General features: G+C 43.8%; 5 protein-coding genes across 5 annotated transcripts; 4 read left to right on the top strand and 1 right to left on the bottom strand.

The window, feature by feature from the left end:
• Positions 1 to 202: 202 nt before the first annotated feature.
• O0I10_010354 (uncharacterized protein) lies at positions 203 to 2,106 on the top strand (the record flags this gene model as incomplete). Its single annotated transcript, XM_058490336.1, has 10 exons — positions 203 to 309; positions 389 to 496; positions 552 to 722; positions 775 to 916; positions 971 to 1,042; positions 1,091 to 1,228; positions 1,296 to 1,364; positions 1,421 to 1,550; positions 1,614 to 1,842; positions 1,908 to 2,106. The coding sequence occupies 10 exons, from the start codon at positions 203 to 205 to the stop codon at positions 2,104 to 2,106; spliced, it is 1,365 nt and encodes a 454-aa protein (XP_058338932.1).
• A 257-nt stretch (positions 2,107 to 2,363) lies between these two features.
• On the top strand, positions 2,364 to 3,508 carry O0I10_010355 (40S ribosomal protein S1; the record flags this gene model as incomplete). Its single annotated transcript, XM_058490337.1, has 5 exons — positions 2,364 to 2,367; positions 2,454 to 2,469; positions 2,566 to 2,604; positions 2,700 to 2,994; positions 3,065 to 3,508. The coding sequence occupies 5 exons, from the start codon at positions 2,364 to 2,366 to the stop codon at positions 3,506 to 3,508; spliced, it is 798 nt and encodes a 265-aa protein (XP_058338933.1).
• Positions 3,509 to 3,823: 315 nt separating this feature from the next.
• O0I10_010356 (uncharacterized protein) lies at positions 3,824 to 7,038 on the top strand (the record flags this gene model as incomplete). The annotated part of the gene is made up of 6 exons (XM_058490338.1): positions 3,824 to 4,416; positions 4,497 to 4,818; positions 4,877 to 4,913; positions 4,973 to 5,943; positions 5,998 to 6,250; positions 6,311 to 7,038. The coding sequence occupies 6 exons, from the start codon at positions 3,824 to 3,826 to the stop codon at positions 7,036 to 7,038; spliced, it is 2,904 nt and encodes a 967-aa protein (XP_058338934.1).
• Positions 7,039 to 7,171: 133 nt separating this feature from the next.
• On the bottom strand, positions 7,172 to 10,414 carry O0I10_010357 (uncharacterized protein; the record flags this gene model as incomplete). The annotated part of the gene is made up of 8 exons (XM_058490339.1): positions 7,172 to 8,413; positions 8,473 to 8,586; positions 8,643 to 8,719; positions 8,781 to 8,945; positions 9,014 to 9,760; positions 9,826 to 10,118; positions 10,176 to 10,316; positions 10,386 to 10,414. 8 exons carry the CDS (start codon positions 10,412 to 10,414, stop codon positions 7,172 to 7,174), a joined length of 2,808 nt encoding a protein of 935 aa, XP_058338935.1.
• A 1,315-nt stretch (positions 10,415 to 11,729) lies between these two features.
• Positions 11,730 to 15,309, top strand: O0I10_010358 (uncharacterized protein; the record flags this gene model as incomplete). The annotated part of the gene is made up of 12 exons (XM_058490340.1): positions 11,730 to 11,924; positions 11,983 to 12,006; positions 12,064 to 12,189; positions 12,257 to 12,331; positions 12,390 to 12,650; positions 12,708 to 12,868; positions 12,928 to 13,503; positions 13,564 to 13,651; positions 13,715 to 13,870; positions 13,926 to 14,774; positions 14,830 to 15,006; positions 15,076 to 15,309. 12 exons carry the CDS (start codon positions 11,730 to 11,732, stop codon positions 15,307 to 15,309), a joined length of 2,922 nt encoding a protein of 973 aa, XP_058338936.1.
• Positions 15,310 to 15,314: the final 5 nt, after the last annotated feature.

Below are 15,314 nucleotides of genomic sequence, written 5' to 3' on the forward strand. Positions count from 1 at the left end.
ACATCAATTGGTTCTTGTTCACTGCTCTAATCTTGTTGTATCATCATCCTGTGGGATACCATCGCCACCTTGCTAGTTGTGCGCAAGAAGCAATGTCATGTTGTCAAAACGGCGTTGCAGTAGAGCGTGGTTTATAACTCAGGCTGTTCATGTAGGAATTCTCAGCAGCTTACCTCTTCTCCCTTATCTCTTTTTGCGATCGATGAGCGTCCAGTTTGCCATCAAGCCCGTCAAGAAGAAACAAAAGAGGACCCACTTTGCAATGACCGACACGAATCGAGAAGAGCTAGCATGGCCAACGGATCTAGGGTAAGCTTGATTAGCGTTCTCGAGCTGCTTGTCAATAACGCCTTCTTCCTCCTCCTCCTCCTCCGCCTTCTCTTTAAAGCAATCGTCCCAAGGGCTCGTCAATGTCAATCAGACCCTCCTACAAGCAACAGAGAAACAAAAAGGACCGTATCCAGAATGCAGATCGTTGGAATGTAGAGGACGCAAGGTAGCACATGGGAAGTGGTACTTTGGTATTGTGTACTTAGTCGTTGTTTGCATAGGCGTTCACCCAAAAGTAACAGTGGTAGCTCTGACCACAGCAGATCTCAACATAACACTAATGCTTCGTCGTCACGGGAACATAGTCCAAGAGGTGTCGCCAAGTCGCAAAAGTATAAGCCTTCCTTTATACCACCACCGTTAGCCTCCAACAAAGCATTTAGCGGTTCAAGGTAAGGTTGAAGAATGATTGGAAGGGATGATCGATCACTCACTCTATGTTAGGGATTACACATCATCAAGTATCAGAGGGATGGGAGCTATTGAGGAAAGCGAGGAGGAATTGCGCAAGAGGGAACTTCGAGCTCGACGATTTCAAAATGATCAACCCATCAAACGACAATCCACTAAGGAAAAGGAGGAAAAGGTAAAAGAGAAAGCCAAGGTGATTGAGGATGTTTGTCTCTTATATTGGCAATAGGAATGGGACATGGATCGAAAGATTGTTGGCACTTGCACGGATCTTGAGAAGCCATACTTTCGTTTGACTTCGGTAAGTCGTTGACATGAGGTATAAACTTGTGCTGATATTCTTTTTTAGGCACCTGATCCATCTACGGTGCGCACGTTAGCCACGTTGAAGAAGACACTCAAGATGCTAACGGAGGCATGGCAAGAGGGCAGTCATAATTATACCTATATATGTGAGCAGTACAAGTCGTTACGGCAAGATCTTATGGTAGGTTGGCATGGATGGATGTGGCGCATTTGTAGAGTGGATTTTCATGGGATGTGTATATCACCAGGTACAACATATTCGCAACAAGTTTACAGCAAAGGCATACGAGCATAATGCACGGGTTGCATTAGAAATGGTAAGAAAACGCGCCCTCAGTATCACAGCCAAATACTTACATGATTTTGATATCAGGCGGACCTAAGCGAGTATCATCAATGCCAAACACAGCTTATGTATCTTTACATGGAAGGTGTCAAGGGATCAGTGGGAGAGTTTGTGGCATACCGAATTCTATATCTGATTTATGCTGGAAGTCCAGGAGGTAAATTTGACAATGGATGGGTCGTTGTGGTTCAAAATGGATCATTCAAACCTTTTTCAATAGAGCTGAACACGTTTGTGCAACAAATCAAGGAGTTGGAAGAGAAAGGTCGCAAGATGGGATTGGATACGACGAACGTGAAGCATGCATTGAATGTACGTGAAGCTCTTGCCAGGGATGAATACCACAAGTTCTTTATGCTCTACCGGCAAGTACCAGATCGGGGAGGCTTTTTGATGGACAAGTTTGTGAATCGTACAAGGATACAAGCATTAAAAATGTTATGCAAGGCGTAAGTGTATATGGGAGACGTTATTGATCACATGCGAAACTAATGGTTATACTCGCTGTATCTAGATACCGATTGGGACTTGAGTTGTCGTTTATTCTTAAGGAGCTTGCATTCTATTCGAGGGAGGAGATGGTGGAGTTTTTCAGACAACATGGTGTGCATGTACGTGACGATGATGAATCATTGGATACGAAGGCGGCTATGCCACAGTTAATTGATCAAGGGAAAAAGTACAGCAAAGTGGATATCAAAGGACAGCTTTAATTGCATCATTCTATTGGGTATATAGTACCTTCATTTGCTAGCACTGGTTGCAACAATAAAATTTCTACATGATGGATGCTGATTATAAGGAAGCTGATGACTGCATAGTGTGACAATGAAACAAATTGCATATGTACAATGGGCGTCGTGGTTGCATGGCAACGAAAATGATTCACTGAGTTCCAAAATTGGAAATGGGAGAGCCATCTCGACGAGGTAGCTGTGCACTCTATTGAACCTCCTTTTAATCGTCCAATATGGGTGAGTGAGCCATCCATCCATCCACACATCAATCCATCTACTTGATCATCTCACTAATCCATGTCATTTGATTCAATTTCATTCAGCTGTCGGCAAGAACAAGTGAGTTTTATCAACATGACAACATACAACAGCAGCGACACAACTATGCGACATTAGAAAAAAGATCCACTGACACGTATCATCGCTGTATCATAGACGCCTTAGCAAAGGAAAGAAGGGTCTTAAGAAAAAGGTGTAAGTAGTTTCATCGATTGGGACGAATACAAGGGGACGATCGAAAGCGACAACAGTAGATCCAAGATGCTCATATGCATTTGCGTATATAATAGCGTTGACCCCTTCACCCGCAAGGACTGGTATGATATCAAGGCTCCCTCCATGTTCGAGGTGCGTCAAGTCGGCAAGACTTTGGTGAACCGTACTCAGGGTCTCCGTAACGCCAACGACTCTCTCAACGGTCGTGTTGTTGAAGTTTCTCTTGGTGACTTGAACAAGGATGAGGCTCGTGCTTTCCGCAAGATCCAACTCAAGGTTGATGAAATCCAGGGCAAGAACTGCCTCACCAACTTTTATGGTATGGATATGACTTCGGATAAGCTTCGCTCCATGGTCAAGAAGTGGCAGGTAATATACATAATACATTACATGATGAAGAGAGAGGAAAATAGAGGTTTATTGATGCATTGGATTATAGACTTTGATTGAAGCCTTCGTTGATGTCAAGACCACCGATGGCTACCTTGTTCGTCTCTTCTGCATCTCCTTCACTGCTCGTCGTCGCAACCAGCTCAAGAAGACCACCTATGCTCAAAGCTCCCAAATCCGTCAAATCCGCAAGAAGATGTTTGACATCATGACTGAGGAGACTGTCGGCTGTGACTTGAAGGAACTTGTTGCCAAGCTTACCGCTTCTGCTTCCAACTCTGCCCAAGATGCTATGGCTGTTCGCATTGAGAAGGCTTGCCAAGGTATCTACCCCTTGCAAAACACCTACATTCGCAAGGTCAAGATCCTCAAGGCACCCAAGTTCGATGTCTCTGCCTTGCTTGCTCTTCACGGTGGTGCTGCTGCTGCTGGTGATGTTGGCACCAAGGTCTCCAAGGACTTTGTTGAGCCTCCTGTTTTGGACTCTGTTTAAATCAATATCATTCTTCCCGCATAGTCACCCCATCATACATATCTCGTTTTCACATTCGTGTATCTTTCTTTCCTTGGACAGCATATTGCTTGTGATAAAATATAAAACACATGTAAAAGATTACTTTGTGAGGATGAAAACTTGAGAGATCCAATCTTCAAGAGGGGATGTGTCGACTCACGTGACTCAAGACGGGGAAAACAATGTACCGCTTATATAGCCACAAGATCTTTTGTATCGAGTTACACAGAAGCTGTTATACATTTTCAGAACGCCTTATCTTCTTGATATTTTCCCACCTTTCTTTATTCTTTCATGGCGACGAGGAGACAAGGTTACGCGGCCATTCCAACCAATGAAGAGGGAGACACTGAACAACAGCCCCATGGAGTGAATGACAGCGACAGCAGCTTGCTTGGTCGTGTCAAGAACTATGACTATCGCGGCTTCTTTTCACGTTACCGCATTGGCTACATTCTCGCGATCCTCATTCTTTTGGCGTTGGGAGCAGCTTTATTTGTGGCACTTCTTCTTCCTGAAAACGGCAGTGATGGCAATAATCCATGGCATCGATCACACTTGCAAGCACCTGTCAAAGCGGGTATCTCCAAGGTTGCCATGCAACAAGGACTTGACAAATGCGAGGCTATTCAGAACAAACGACGTATTCCCAATGAGCCCAATCCACATCGATCGAATCCACGTGCATCCAATGATAGTCAACCTATTTTACTCAAGAATGCCAATGTTTGGGATGGACAAGGCAATGTGTTGGAAGATGTTGATATCTTGATGCAAGATGGCGTGATCAAAAAAGTGCAAGCTGATATCACCGAGACGCCGGATGGTACCAAGATCATTGATGTTCGAGGTCATATTGTGAGTCCTGGATTAGTTGACATGCATAGGTAAGTGATAAGAGAGGAGACCGATGGATCGGAGGAGTGGCATAAAGTATTCCAAAAATGGCTAAAAATGGCTATTATAGTCACCTGGGATTAGACTCATGGCCTGAATTGGATGGTTCTCAAGAAACAAACGAGGCTTCGAATCCATTGACTCCATTTGTACGCTCCCTTGATGCTTTCAGCCCTTCAGATAATGCTATCCGCATCGTTGCATCGGGTGGTGTCACGACCGCTCTCGTCCTTCCTGGATCAGCCAACATCATGGGTGGTGAAGCCTTTGTGTTCAAACTACGTCCAGTACCCACTACAAGTAATGCCGACATGCTTGTTCAAGCTGGCATCGATGAATCTATTGAAACAAAATGGCGTTGGATGAAAAATGCGTGCGGCGAGAACCCAAAAGTAATCGGATTTAACAAAGGATTCAAGAGTAAGCTCTTACTAATATTTGCATTCGTAGAGATTTTATGGGACTCATGGACGTATGCCAAGAACTCGTATGTATTTTGGACTGAGGAAAGGGATAGCAATATGTGTACTAAGGTATTACATTTAGGTATGGGTGAAGCGTACATGTTCCGACAACGATTGGATGAAGCACGTCAATTATTGGAAGCTCAAAATGATTGGTGTCTTGCCGCACAAGATTTGGATATCAATGCTCCTGATACTCGTCTCGAATCCCGATTCCCAGAAGATCTTGCATATGAATCTCTCGTTGCACTCTTGCGTGGTGATGTCCGATTGAACATCCATTGTTATGAGACACATGACTTGGAAGCTATGATTCGCCATTCGCATGAATTCAACTTTAACATCACTGCATTCCACCATGCCCTTGATGCGTACCTTGTACCTGATATCATCAAGCGAGCCAAGAATGAGATTGTGATTGCCACCTTTGCTGATCATTGGGGATACAAAAAAGAAGCATTCCAAGCCTCGCCCTATGGCCCCAAGATTCTTCATGATGCTGGTATCCCTGTGGCTCTCAAATCCGATCATCCAGTCCTCAACTCTCAACATTTGGTGTTTGAAGCTGCAAAGGCCAATCATTATGGTCTCCCATTACAAGAAGCCTTCAAAGCTGTGACCTCTGTACCTGCCAAAGCCATCGGATTGGATCATCGCGTTGGATCACTCAAGCCTGGATATGATGCGGATGTGGTCATTTGGGATCGTGAGCCTCTTACGCTTGGTGCTACACCTCTTCAAGTGTTTGTCGATGGTATTCCTCTCTTTGATGAAACGCCTATTGAACCTGCCAACGCCAAGTATGATACTACCGCTGAATCAAACAAGGAGATTTCTGTTCAAGCAATGACGGCTGATATCAAGGATGAAGACTCATTCATGTTGACCAATGTGGGTGGTGCCATGGTTGGAAAAGATTTCATTACCGGTCCTGTCAATGTCTATGTGCAAGATGGCAAGGTGGTCTGTGCGGGTGATAAGTGTGACAGCGAGATGGTGCATACCAAGGATAATGTTCGCATGATGGATGTCAATGGCGGTTATGTGATTCCTGCAAGTACTTTATTCATCCATAGTGTATGAAATGATATACTAATGTCTCTATAGGGTCTTATTGCAGTTGGCTCTCATTTGGGTGTGGTGGAAATTCCTTCCGAAGAAAGTACTGGTGATGGCACTGTCAAGGCTTCAAAGTCCAAGGATCCCCAAGATGTGGTTTATGCGGTTGATGGCATTAAGTTGGGTACTCGGCATTTGGAAGAGGCATTCAAGGGTGGTGTCATGAACAGTATTACTGCACCCATGTCCGATAATGTCATTGTTGGTGTGAGCACGGCTTTCAAGACACATGCTGATTCATGCAAGTATACAAACATCATAGCTTGCATATATCAAGGACTAACTTTTATGGTATACATAGTACTTTCGGAAGGTGCACTCATTACTCCAGCTGCAGCCTTACATTTACAAATTGGAGATAACGCCAAATCAGCCAGCTTCCCCACCGTCTCGTCTCAAATTTCGTTTATTCGTCAGGTATTGAAAGACAATGTCGATAGCAAGAATGTGTTTGGACAAGCTGCACGAGGTGAAATCCCAACGGTGGTGAGCGTACACAACAAAGACGAGATTGCATCTTTGGTGATGCTCAAGCAGAACCATTTGCCTGAGACACGATTTGTGGTGATGGGTGGCGCCGAGGCACATCTTGTAGCACAACATTTGGCAGATGCAGATATTCCCGTTATCCTACGACCCACTCTTTGTACACCAGCTAGCTTCGACTCTATTCATTGTTTGACCGGTGCACCCTTGACCAATGGTACAGCAGCTCATGTGTTACATCGCCATGGTGTCAAGATTGCTTTGGGCGTTGAAGATGATGGATTGGCACGTAATTTGGCTTGGGATGCTGGATGGTTAGCTGCTACTTCACCCAACACTGCTACCGATGATGCTAGTCATATATCGGAAGAAGAAGCTATGCGATTTGTTACCACCAATATCCAAGAGATTTTCGGTCTTTCCTCTTCTCAGAGCATGGACGGCAATGATGAATTTGTTGTGTGGTCAAACAATCCCTTGCAATTACATAGCCGACCTCTATTTTCCTATTCCAAATACCAGGGTATCAAGTCCATTGTATAAAATGTAGGATGAATGCATTAAATTGAAACTTTTTTATGAATGCAATGAATGCGTGTGTATATGGGAAATAGGTACAATGTTGAAATGCTTGTAATATGTGCAAAAAGAGGGGGGGGAGATGGGATGTATAGAATTAAATGGTGAGTGCAAGGGCCTCGATGACGTTGTAACTGTCTTGTACATGGCGCACATAGTCGTTGATGCGAGAGTTTTCATTTTGGGATGGGACTTCACCAGGAACACCTTTACCACCATCAATGATAAGTGATTCATCCACAACAATCTTGGTCTTTTGTCCACGTTTGCCACGATGCATGGCTTTGACACCTTCACAACTCGTACGGATATCCAATTTCTTTAGCTGCTCCATTTCATAGCGTGCAATACCAAAGTCATCTTCGGGTAACCATACAGTGGGTTGCATGCGATAAAGTGATGGATGCATATAGGACTCGACATGGAACATGAGACGGGCCGAACTAACTGCAAAGCTGGTATTGTTCGCAATAGATTGGGTTGAATGTCGCATTTGTTCTCGGATACGTTTACGTAAAGTGTCACGTGCATGATAAGCATCCACCACCACAGCCGTTGCTTCCGATTCACGACGTTTTCGACGGCGTAATTGATATTGTTGTTGTCCACTTTGTACCGATGCCATGTCGTAATCATCATAATCATCATCTTCAAATGCCACGCCATCATCATCATGGTCTTGATCACTTTCATCTTCCTTGTCAGGTTCTGTAAGGATGCGCTTGTCGTCATCGAATGTGCAAGCATTGGCAGCAGCTTCAGCACCACCAGCAGACCCAGTCTTTGAAACAATCTTTTTCATCTCCTTTTCATCCTCATGTACGGGTAGATACTTGAACAGCGGCTTGAAGGACATGTCGTAGAGTGCAAGTGCTGAGCAGCTCACCACCAGGGTGATAATCATGATGATCATTTGTGGTAATGCCTTTTGTACAGCAAATAAACCAATCATTGTAAGTTGCCAAGTAAACATGCCAATGTACACGTGACGAATGGCTCGAGGAAATGCCAGGCCTCCAGATTCGTAGCCCATCTCGTATACAAACAAGAATTGGTACAGGTACACAAAGTACTGAAAGATGAAATAGAGGCATACGAATGGCAAGATCAGGGGCGCAATCACAGAGTATTCAATGCCAAGGACAAAGATCACCGTATGCGTAGGAATCAAAGTACCCAATTGAATATTGGGGCATTTTCCCTTGCGAATATAGATATCCCGAGGTGTAGTCGATAGGAATGGAAGCACATAGGAAAGGATCAATGGCACCAGTTGCAGCATGGATGAACCCGAAGTGAAGGATTGAAGCATAACATAGGTGATAAAGAAAGTGCTCGCCTATAACATGAAAGAAGGAATGAGTATGCGTTTGGCTCATGTGACGCCATTCATCTTACCTTGGGTAACGTCTCAGCCAACATGTTGACGACGCTCAATGGATTCTCCTTAATAGCGACAAATGTATTGATGGCACCACCAGCAATGGTTGAAACAAGAACCACATCCACAAACTAATACGTACAAACATAGTGAGCATGATGCATAGGAAATAAAAGAGTAAACTTACGAGGAAAAAAAAGTACTTGTGAAGAAGCGAAAGATCCACCATTGAATTCTGAGGAATGCCCTCTTGAACCGAAAGGACTAGTAGAGGTGGTATGTTAATAATTGAAAAAGAAGAAGCATAACGCATAATCCAACTTACATCGAAAAATGATAGGGACCAAGGCAACGAGGATAGCCAATGCAATAGCAGGAAAGATACCTTGGATGATACCCACGACTGTAGTAGGGAGATCTTCTAGCACGGTGAGAAATGGAAGCACCTTGGCGAGTGATTGGATATTGGATACAGCTTGTACAAACGTAACTATAAAAGAATAAATGCTGCATGAGTGCATGGTGATACAAGCTATAGAATGGGATGCAACAACTTACTTGGAATAGCCCAAAAGATGACAATAGCTGTAGTGAGAGACCAACTAATGACTCTTCGACCCAATCGTTCGAGTGATTTGATATTCATATTGTCCCAAATGATGTCTGTGGGCGAGATTTGTACAAAGCGAGGAGCCATTTGCAATTCCTTGGAATGAATCACACACTGAGCAGCCATGTGAGCAGCGATTTGTTGATTGAATTCAATGAATGCTGATGATAATTGGGAATAAGACTCGGGTGATCGTTGCGCACGTAAAATCTTTTCATTGAGCTCGTGGATCTGCTCGTGATAATAATCGATCGAATCCACTTTACGTCCCACCAGGGGCAATGAAAAAGGTAGCGGAAGCGGTGATACTCGATGCGTAGGTCGAAGCTTCTCCGGGATGAGTGATTTGGGTCCACTTTCAAGTTCCCCTTGACGTCCCTTTTTGGCATAGTATTTGTAACATGCTGATATCGTTGTCGTCATTGCTTTCTCGAGATTGGCAACATGCGCTTGTCGTTCAACCACTGTGTCGGGCAAATCCTTCATGTTTCTAGTCAACCATATACGTCGTACACCTCCTGGAAAACGACTAAAGATCTTGGTCAAGGCCTTGACATTGTTGACACTGCCTGGAATTGATGGGACGTAAAGAGTGCGTGCTGTGACGGAGGTGGCATATTCAGGGCTCAATAGATATTGACGTCGAAGGACCAAGAAGGTGCGTGTTTCTCGATAAGTATAATAAATAATACCCACTAGAATAAAAAAAGATGGGACAATGAGTACGTTGAAGCTGATTGTTTGTTACAAAGAGACTCACCAGAGAGCACCACGGATAATACTAAATGTGCCCAGGTACGTTCAGGATCCTTGACGTTACCCATTGTGAGCCGATTCAATCCTTCGCTATCACGTTGGTCGACGAGATTGATGGGTATCAAGATTGGCACTGCAAGGAGGGAGAAGGATACAAAGGTAACAATGGCCATGCGTAGAAATCGTAACACCATGAATCGATCCAATCCAATTGCTTGAAGCACATCCTTGTCTGGTATCCGTAATATGGTCCATATCCATGTCAATAATCCATCATCGATAGGTGGAGGTTGTCGACTAATGAACAATGTGTGTCAGATCAAAGAGCACCACTACATAGATGCCACATCATACTTTTTCTCAACAAGGAACGTGCGAGGCTTATACACGCGTGGACGATAACGACGTAGAACCAAAAAGGCAGTAAAGTATCCACCAGCCACTGCAGCATTGAACCACAAGGCAGAGGTAAATGTGCTGATAGACTGATCGGCACTGAAGGAAGGACATGTTAGCATGAGGCCCACCCAATGAGGTACCACCCATTGCCCCATGAACACTTACTGTAGCTGATCCCCGGGTGAATCGGCCATGGCTCTTTACCAATGTTGTGTGTTTATTGTATTGAGAAAGGAAGGGAGGGAGTGAGGGTGGGGGGGGGGAAGGTATGTAAAAGAGAATACAAAGAAGAAAAAAAAAGAAGCTGACTCTGACATGCAGGTTCAAGTATCACAGAAAAAAAAGGATGCAAAATGATGTATGTATGTGTGGCTCTTTGTTTCACCAATCTCGGAAACCCATTGGTTTTTGGTGCGAACGTGCCTTAGATGGCAAGTCGTAAGCATGTTACAGAAAATGATTTGGGGGCATTAGATAGACACCAAACCCTTCCTAGTATTATTCTTCTCTCCTATTTCCATTTATCCAATCAAACTAAAGCTTATTGTATATGATATCATGCGCTTGGTTACACATTTTTATTCAACGTTCCCAATTCTTATTGACGCGTGGTACGAGAAGGGTTTTCTTGATCTTGAAACGCGGACTTTTGGCCTGTGCATATCGATGTTCTTCATCATTCACTGGAGCTGTTTCAGCATCATCTGGGTTTACTGAAACCGACGCATGTATGTATGCCCTGGTAGCTTCTTCCCCTGAATTAAATGCTTGCATTATGGAGTATTAGCCCATTACTATATCTTGCCTTAAAATAAATTCATTGTACTATCACAATCTCTCCATCGAATGGATCAGGTATAGCGTTTGTTTGCGTCTCCATGGCAACCATGCCAAGATATCGCATCGAGCGGCGACATAACCTACTGATTTCCATATCGAGTTCATAGCCGATGGAGCCCGTTGAAGGCTGCAAGATCTTGGATTAGTTTTGTTTTAGAAAGATGCTCCGAATTCACTATACAGGTTGCTCATTGTAGGGCACAGTATGTAATGCGAACACACGTTGCTATGGCCATCTCACTTTTATACATGGGGTCCTACCATGTCGTCATTTGATTGGGCAAAATCTCCCACTCTAGATGACCTTCATGATCAAAAGGAATATGTTTGACCTGAAACCATCACCAGGACAACAACACCCATAGGGGGGACCTTTCCAGAAAATATCATCGTGCATCCATGTATGTAAGAATTCGACCTGACTTTGAGCCATGCGCTTGCATTACGTTACGCATCAAAAACGACAAACACAAACGAGGGCTTTTTTGTATATTTTCAGGCATACATCCATATCATCCACACAATTAGGAAGAATAAATGACAAGCCTTTATATAATAAACATGCAATGACAACTTGCGGGGTGGGATACGCGGAGTAAAAGTGGCATGTTTAAAGAATGGTGGAGAGAGTGACTCTTTCACTTGGTGGTATCACTGCTACGTTGTTTGATGAAGGAAGTCAATGAACTACTCGAGGACACGCGACTCGAATCGATTCAAGATGCTGGTCTCGCCATCGTCTCAATGTTCGGCAACGATGGCTTTCGTACACCCTCAGCCTACAGCTCTGGCAAACTCACCAACTTGAATGTCACCATGGCGAATCGTATAGTTGGACGTCAAGTCTTTGTACCCAAATATCAGGCAAGGAGCAAAATGATGATAGACCCATGAAAGTTGACTAATAATAGGATTCAAATAGATGCTGCCATCATGTACCGTCGAGGTAAACAGAAAAAACTAGGTCGAATGAACGATGTTTACTCAATGGGAATGATGATAGCTTGCAGAAGGATTACAAATGTATGTGGACGAATCATCTCGTACAGCGTATCTATTCATGGATGCGACAATCGACACACATCATCTGGCAAAAGAATGTTGTCATGATCAACAACAAGATGTCAAGGTAAGAGTGGAGAAAAAGGGCGTGGGATGACAAGCGTGGTAACTGATACATAGAGCATTATCTTCAGTCACATTTGATGGAGGATCGATCCAAGACGATGCGTGGTTTACTATTGATGTTTCTGGTGTCTCATTTGGTTATTGTAAGGGAAACAAAGGATCGTTGGATGAGTGAATATCTATTGACATTTGAAATTCTAGCCTATTCTACCTCCAAGTTTACTGCCATCCGATTTCATGTCCGAGTTGACAAACCTTGCTCAAGTCAAGCACGGCATTTATACTCATCTTGCACAACTACAATCAGCTTGTTGGAAATATTGGGATATTGATGTACCAAGCGCCCTCTTTGAACGAAAGGAAATTGAGAATCGACGTGAACGAGAACGTATCAATACCAATTTGATGGGTTGGTGGGGTCCTGCCAAAGGTGTTCCTCTCATGGTCTTTGTGGCTGCTGATGTAAGCTTGGCATCTATTTGAAAAGTGATATGAATGTATGCTAAATCAGGTATCAAGGTGATCATTCCTCACGCTGACAAGATCTCACGATCCAAATTATCGGTTGCCATGAAACGGATGCAAGAGGTGGTGCAAGCCAGAGTCAAGAACATCTTTCGAGCATTTCATTTGATACCGCTAGCTGAAGGTGGATCTGGAAGGGAACCAGTGGAAGTGAGGTACGGGTGGTATCCAATGTCTCTTTACCTATCACGTTTCCTGACATTGATATCCATAGATCTCTTTTCACACTTCCAACAACAACTCAGCCATTTGTTCACGTTGTGCCATCTACACCCTTTGCTGCCATCTCTTCATTCAGCGATAGTAACAGCATGGATACGTTTTCTTTTGATCGACCCGTTTCCATATCAACATGGCTGCGTGACAATAATGATGACAACATTGAAGGATTCAACGGCAAAAGAAAGGAAACAAAGCAGCAAACGACTGAATCTATTTTGGATGATTGTGGAAACAAGCTTCTGCGCAACTTTGTCGCCCATTGGATACGTGCAGCTACCACTCGGCATCCTATGCATCTGCAAATGATCACATCCTCAGGCCCTCGCAAAGGTGGTGATCCAAAACAATCCATCCCATTACCAAATGGATTACAATTTGCATCAGCGTTATTGGTCCTCAGGTCGCTGCTTTTTGGTTCTGGTGCAAAGGATGAAATGGGTGATGGTGACTTTCGGAAAGGTGTCATTGCTTCTTCCCCAGGCGCTCGAGGCATGATCCAACAAATTGAAGTGATCCTAAGGAAAAAGATCCGTGATACCGTGGAAATTGAACGTGTTTTTTCAAAAAGGTAATTGGTGGTGTATACAAAGTTTGTGTTTGACATCGATGCTTAAATGGCTTGTTTTAGTCATTCTTTGGAGATCATGCGCAAGTGCGTCGAGACTTATCTTCAAGATTCACCCCCTTGTTATACTCGACAATATCATTTATGGAAGGTAAATAGTGCTATTACATGGTCATACGATTGCAATTCACTCATTTGATACATACGTATGCAGAGAGAGAATGTGCTACGCTTATATGCTACCCTGTCACGTGGACCATGTGCAGCAGAATATGCTACAAGGCTAGAACGGGAATGTGATTTGATATGGAAGCAAGGACGCCAAAGCTGTGAGAAGATTAGTTTGACTGGAAGAGTGTGTCGTCTCAAGGTAAAAGGAAAAAAGTAGCATTACAATGGATGTTTTGTCTCATTATTTGTTTTAGGCAGGACATGAGGACGCTGATCAGGAGCACGTGATCAAACATACCCGGGACATGGATGGTACAAAACACAGCAGTGGATGCAGCTTTTTCCATGCGTGTACATGTGGCAAAGTTCAAAAGTTACGCGAGGATCCTTTCGATTTGGAAGAAGCCAACATTGGTTTCTATACACGTTTCACATGTTGTCTGGCAGATGGATGTATGGCCATTGATATCCAAAAATCAAAGTTTGGTGCCGAGGATCAGCAACAACTTTACACCGACAATGAGCACATTCCTCATTTTGAGTCAGCTTTGCTTTACCTTGGTCCAGCATCTGTATACCGCAATAGCATTGGCTTGGAAAAGTGCGAGGGCTTCATGAGCAATACCAATTACCTTTTACCATGGATACTGGCAAAGGTGAATGATCTTCAGAAGAAGGAACAAGCTGCATCGAAGAATGGCAGTTCATCAGCGGACAAAAAGGCGATTGATGCGAACGAGTGGCCGTTACCTGGAAAGAGCCCCGAAATCAAATCCAAATCGACTTCATCACCCCTCACCAACTTGGAAGCTTTTCCTGCATTGGGTACTGTAACAGCAACCGGATCAACTAGCAACATCGTTACTGCTCCAGTGAATACCGTATCATCGTCACTACCAGAGACAAAGAGGCATGAAGAAACACCAACAGTGCCGAAGAAGGAAAGACGCCGACGTGATGGTCGACGTAGGGATCGTGAGCATCGTCTTGAAGGATTGATCCGTGGCTATGTGGGAGCTGAATATGAATGTCCTCATGGTCATCGATTTTTGAGCTGTGGGGATGGCAGAATATGCAAGATCGGTCATAAAGGGCATCCAAAGGTAAGCGTGCTTCTTTTTTGAATCATCAACAATGGCTGATTTCTTCTTGGTATAGGATCACGGCAATTATTTTGTTCATCAAGATGTCCCTTTGTATGTCCCATGTCCATGTAACTTTGCCACACCCAAGAGTACTACAGCTTCACCTGAAATCATTTCGCAATTGCAACGACTTTATGTTGTCACTCCCGATTCAACAGCAGTAACGGTATCAATGAAGCCAAGAATTAAGGTACATCTCATCTCTTTTTCGTTATCTGCTTGCGTCAATCCACTCACAATGTATCATTCCACTTGTTAGATTGTTGATAGCGAGGATCAAACATTTGAATTCGATTTGGGATTCAAGGATGCTTTTACGTTGCCACGCAACAGTCTCCATGTGCTACGACTACCTTATATTTACACCACGCCATCCGGTGATGTGATTCCCAGTGGACCTGAAGTTAGCCAACGACTCAAGAATGCTGTATTGCTCAAGGAATGCTTCCAAATTCACGAGCAACTTGGACAACAACATCAAGAAGCCTCCTAAGGAAT

The sequence above is a fragment of the Lichtheimia ornata genome (assembly GCF_029851405.1).
Source record: "Lichtheimia ornata isolate CBS 291.66 chromosome Unknown scaffold00068, whole genome shotgun sequence".
Taxonomy (NCBI): domain Eukaryota; kingdom Fungi; phylum Mucoromycota; class Mucoromycetes; order Mucorales; family Lichtheimiaceae; genus Lichtheimia; species Lichtheimia ornata.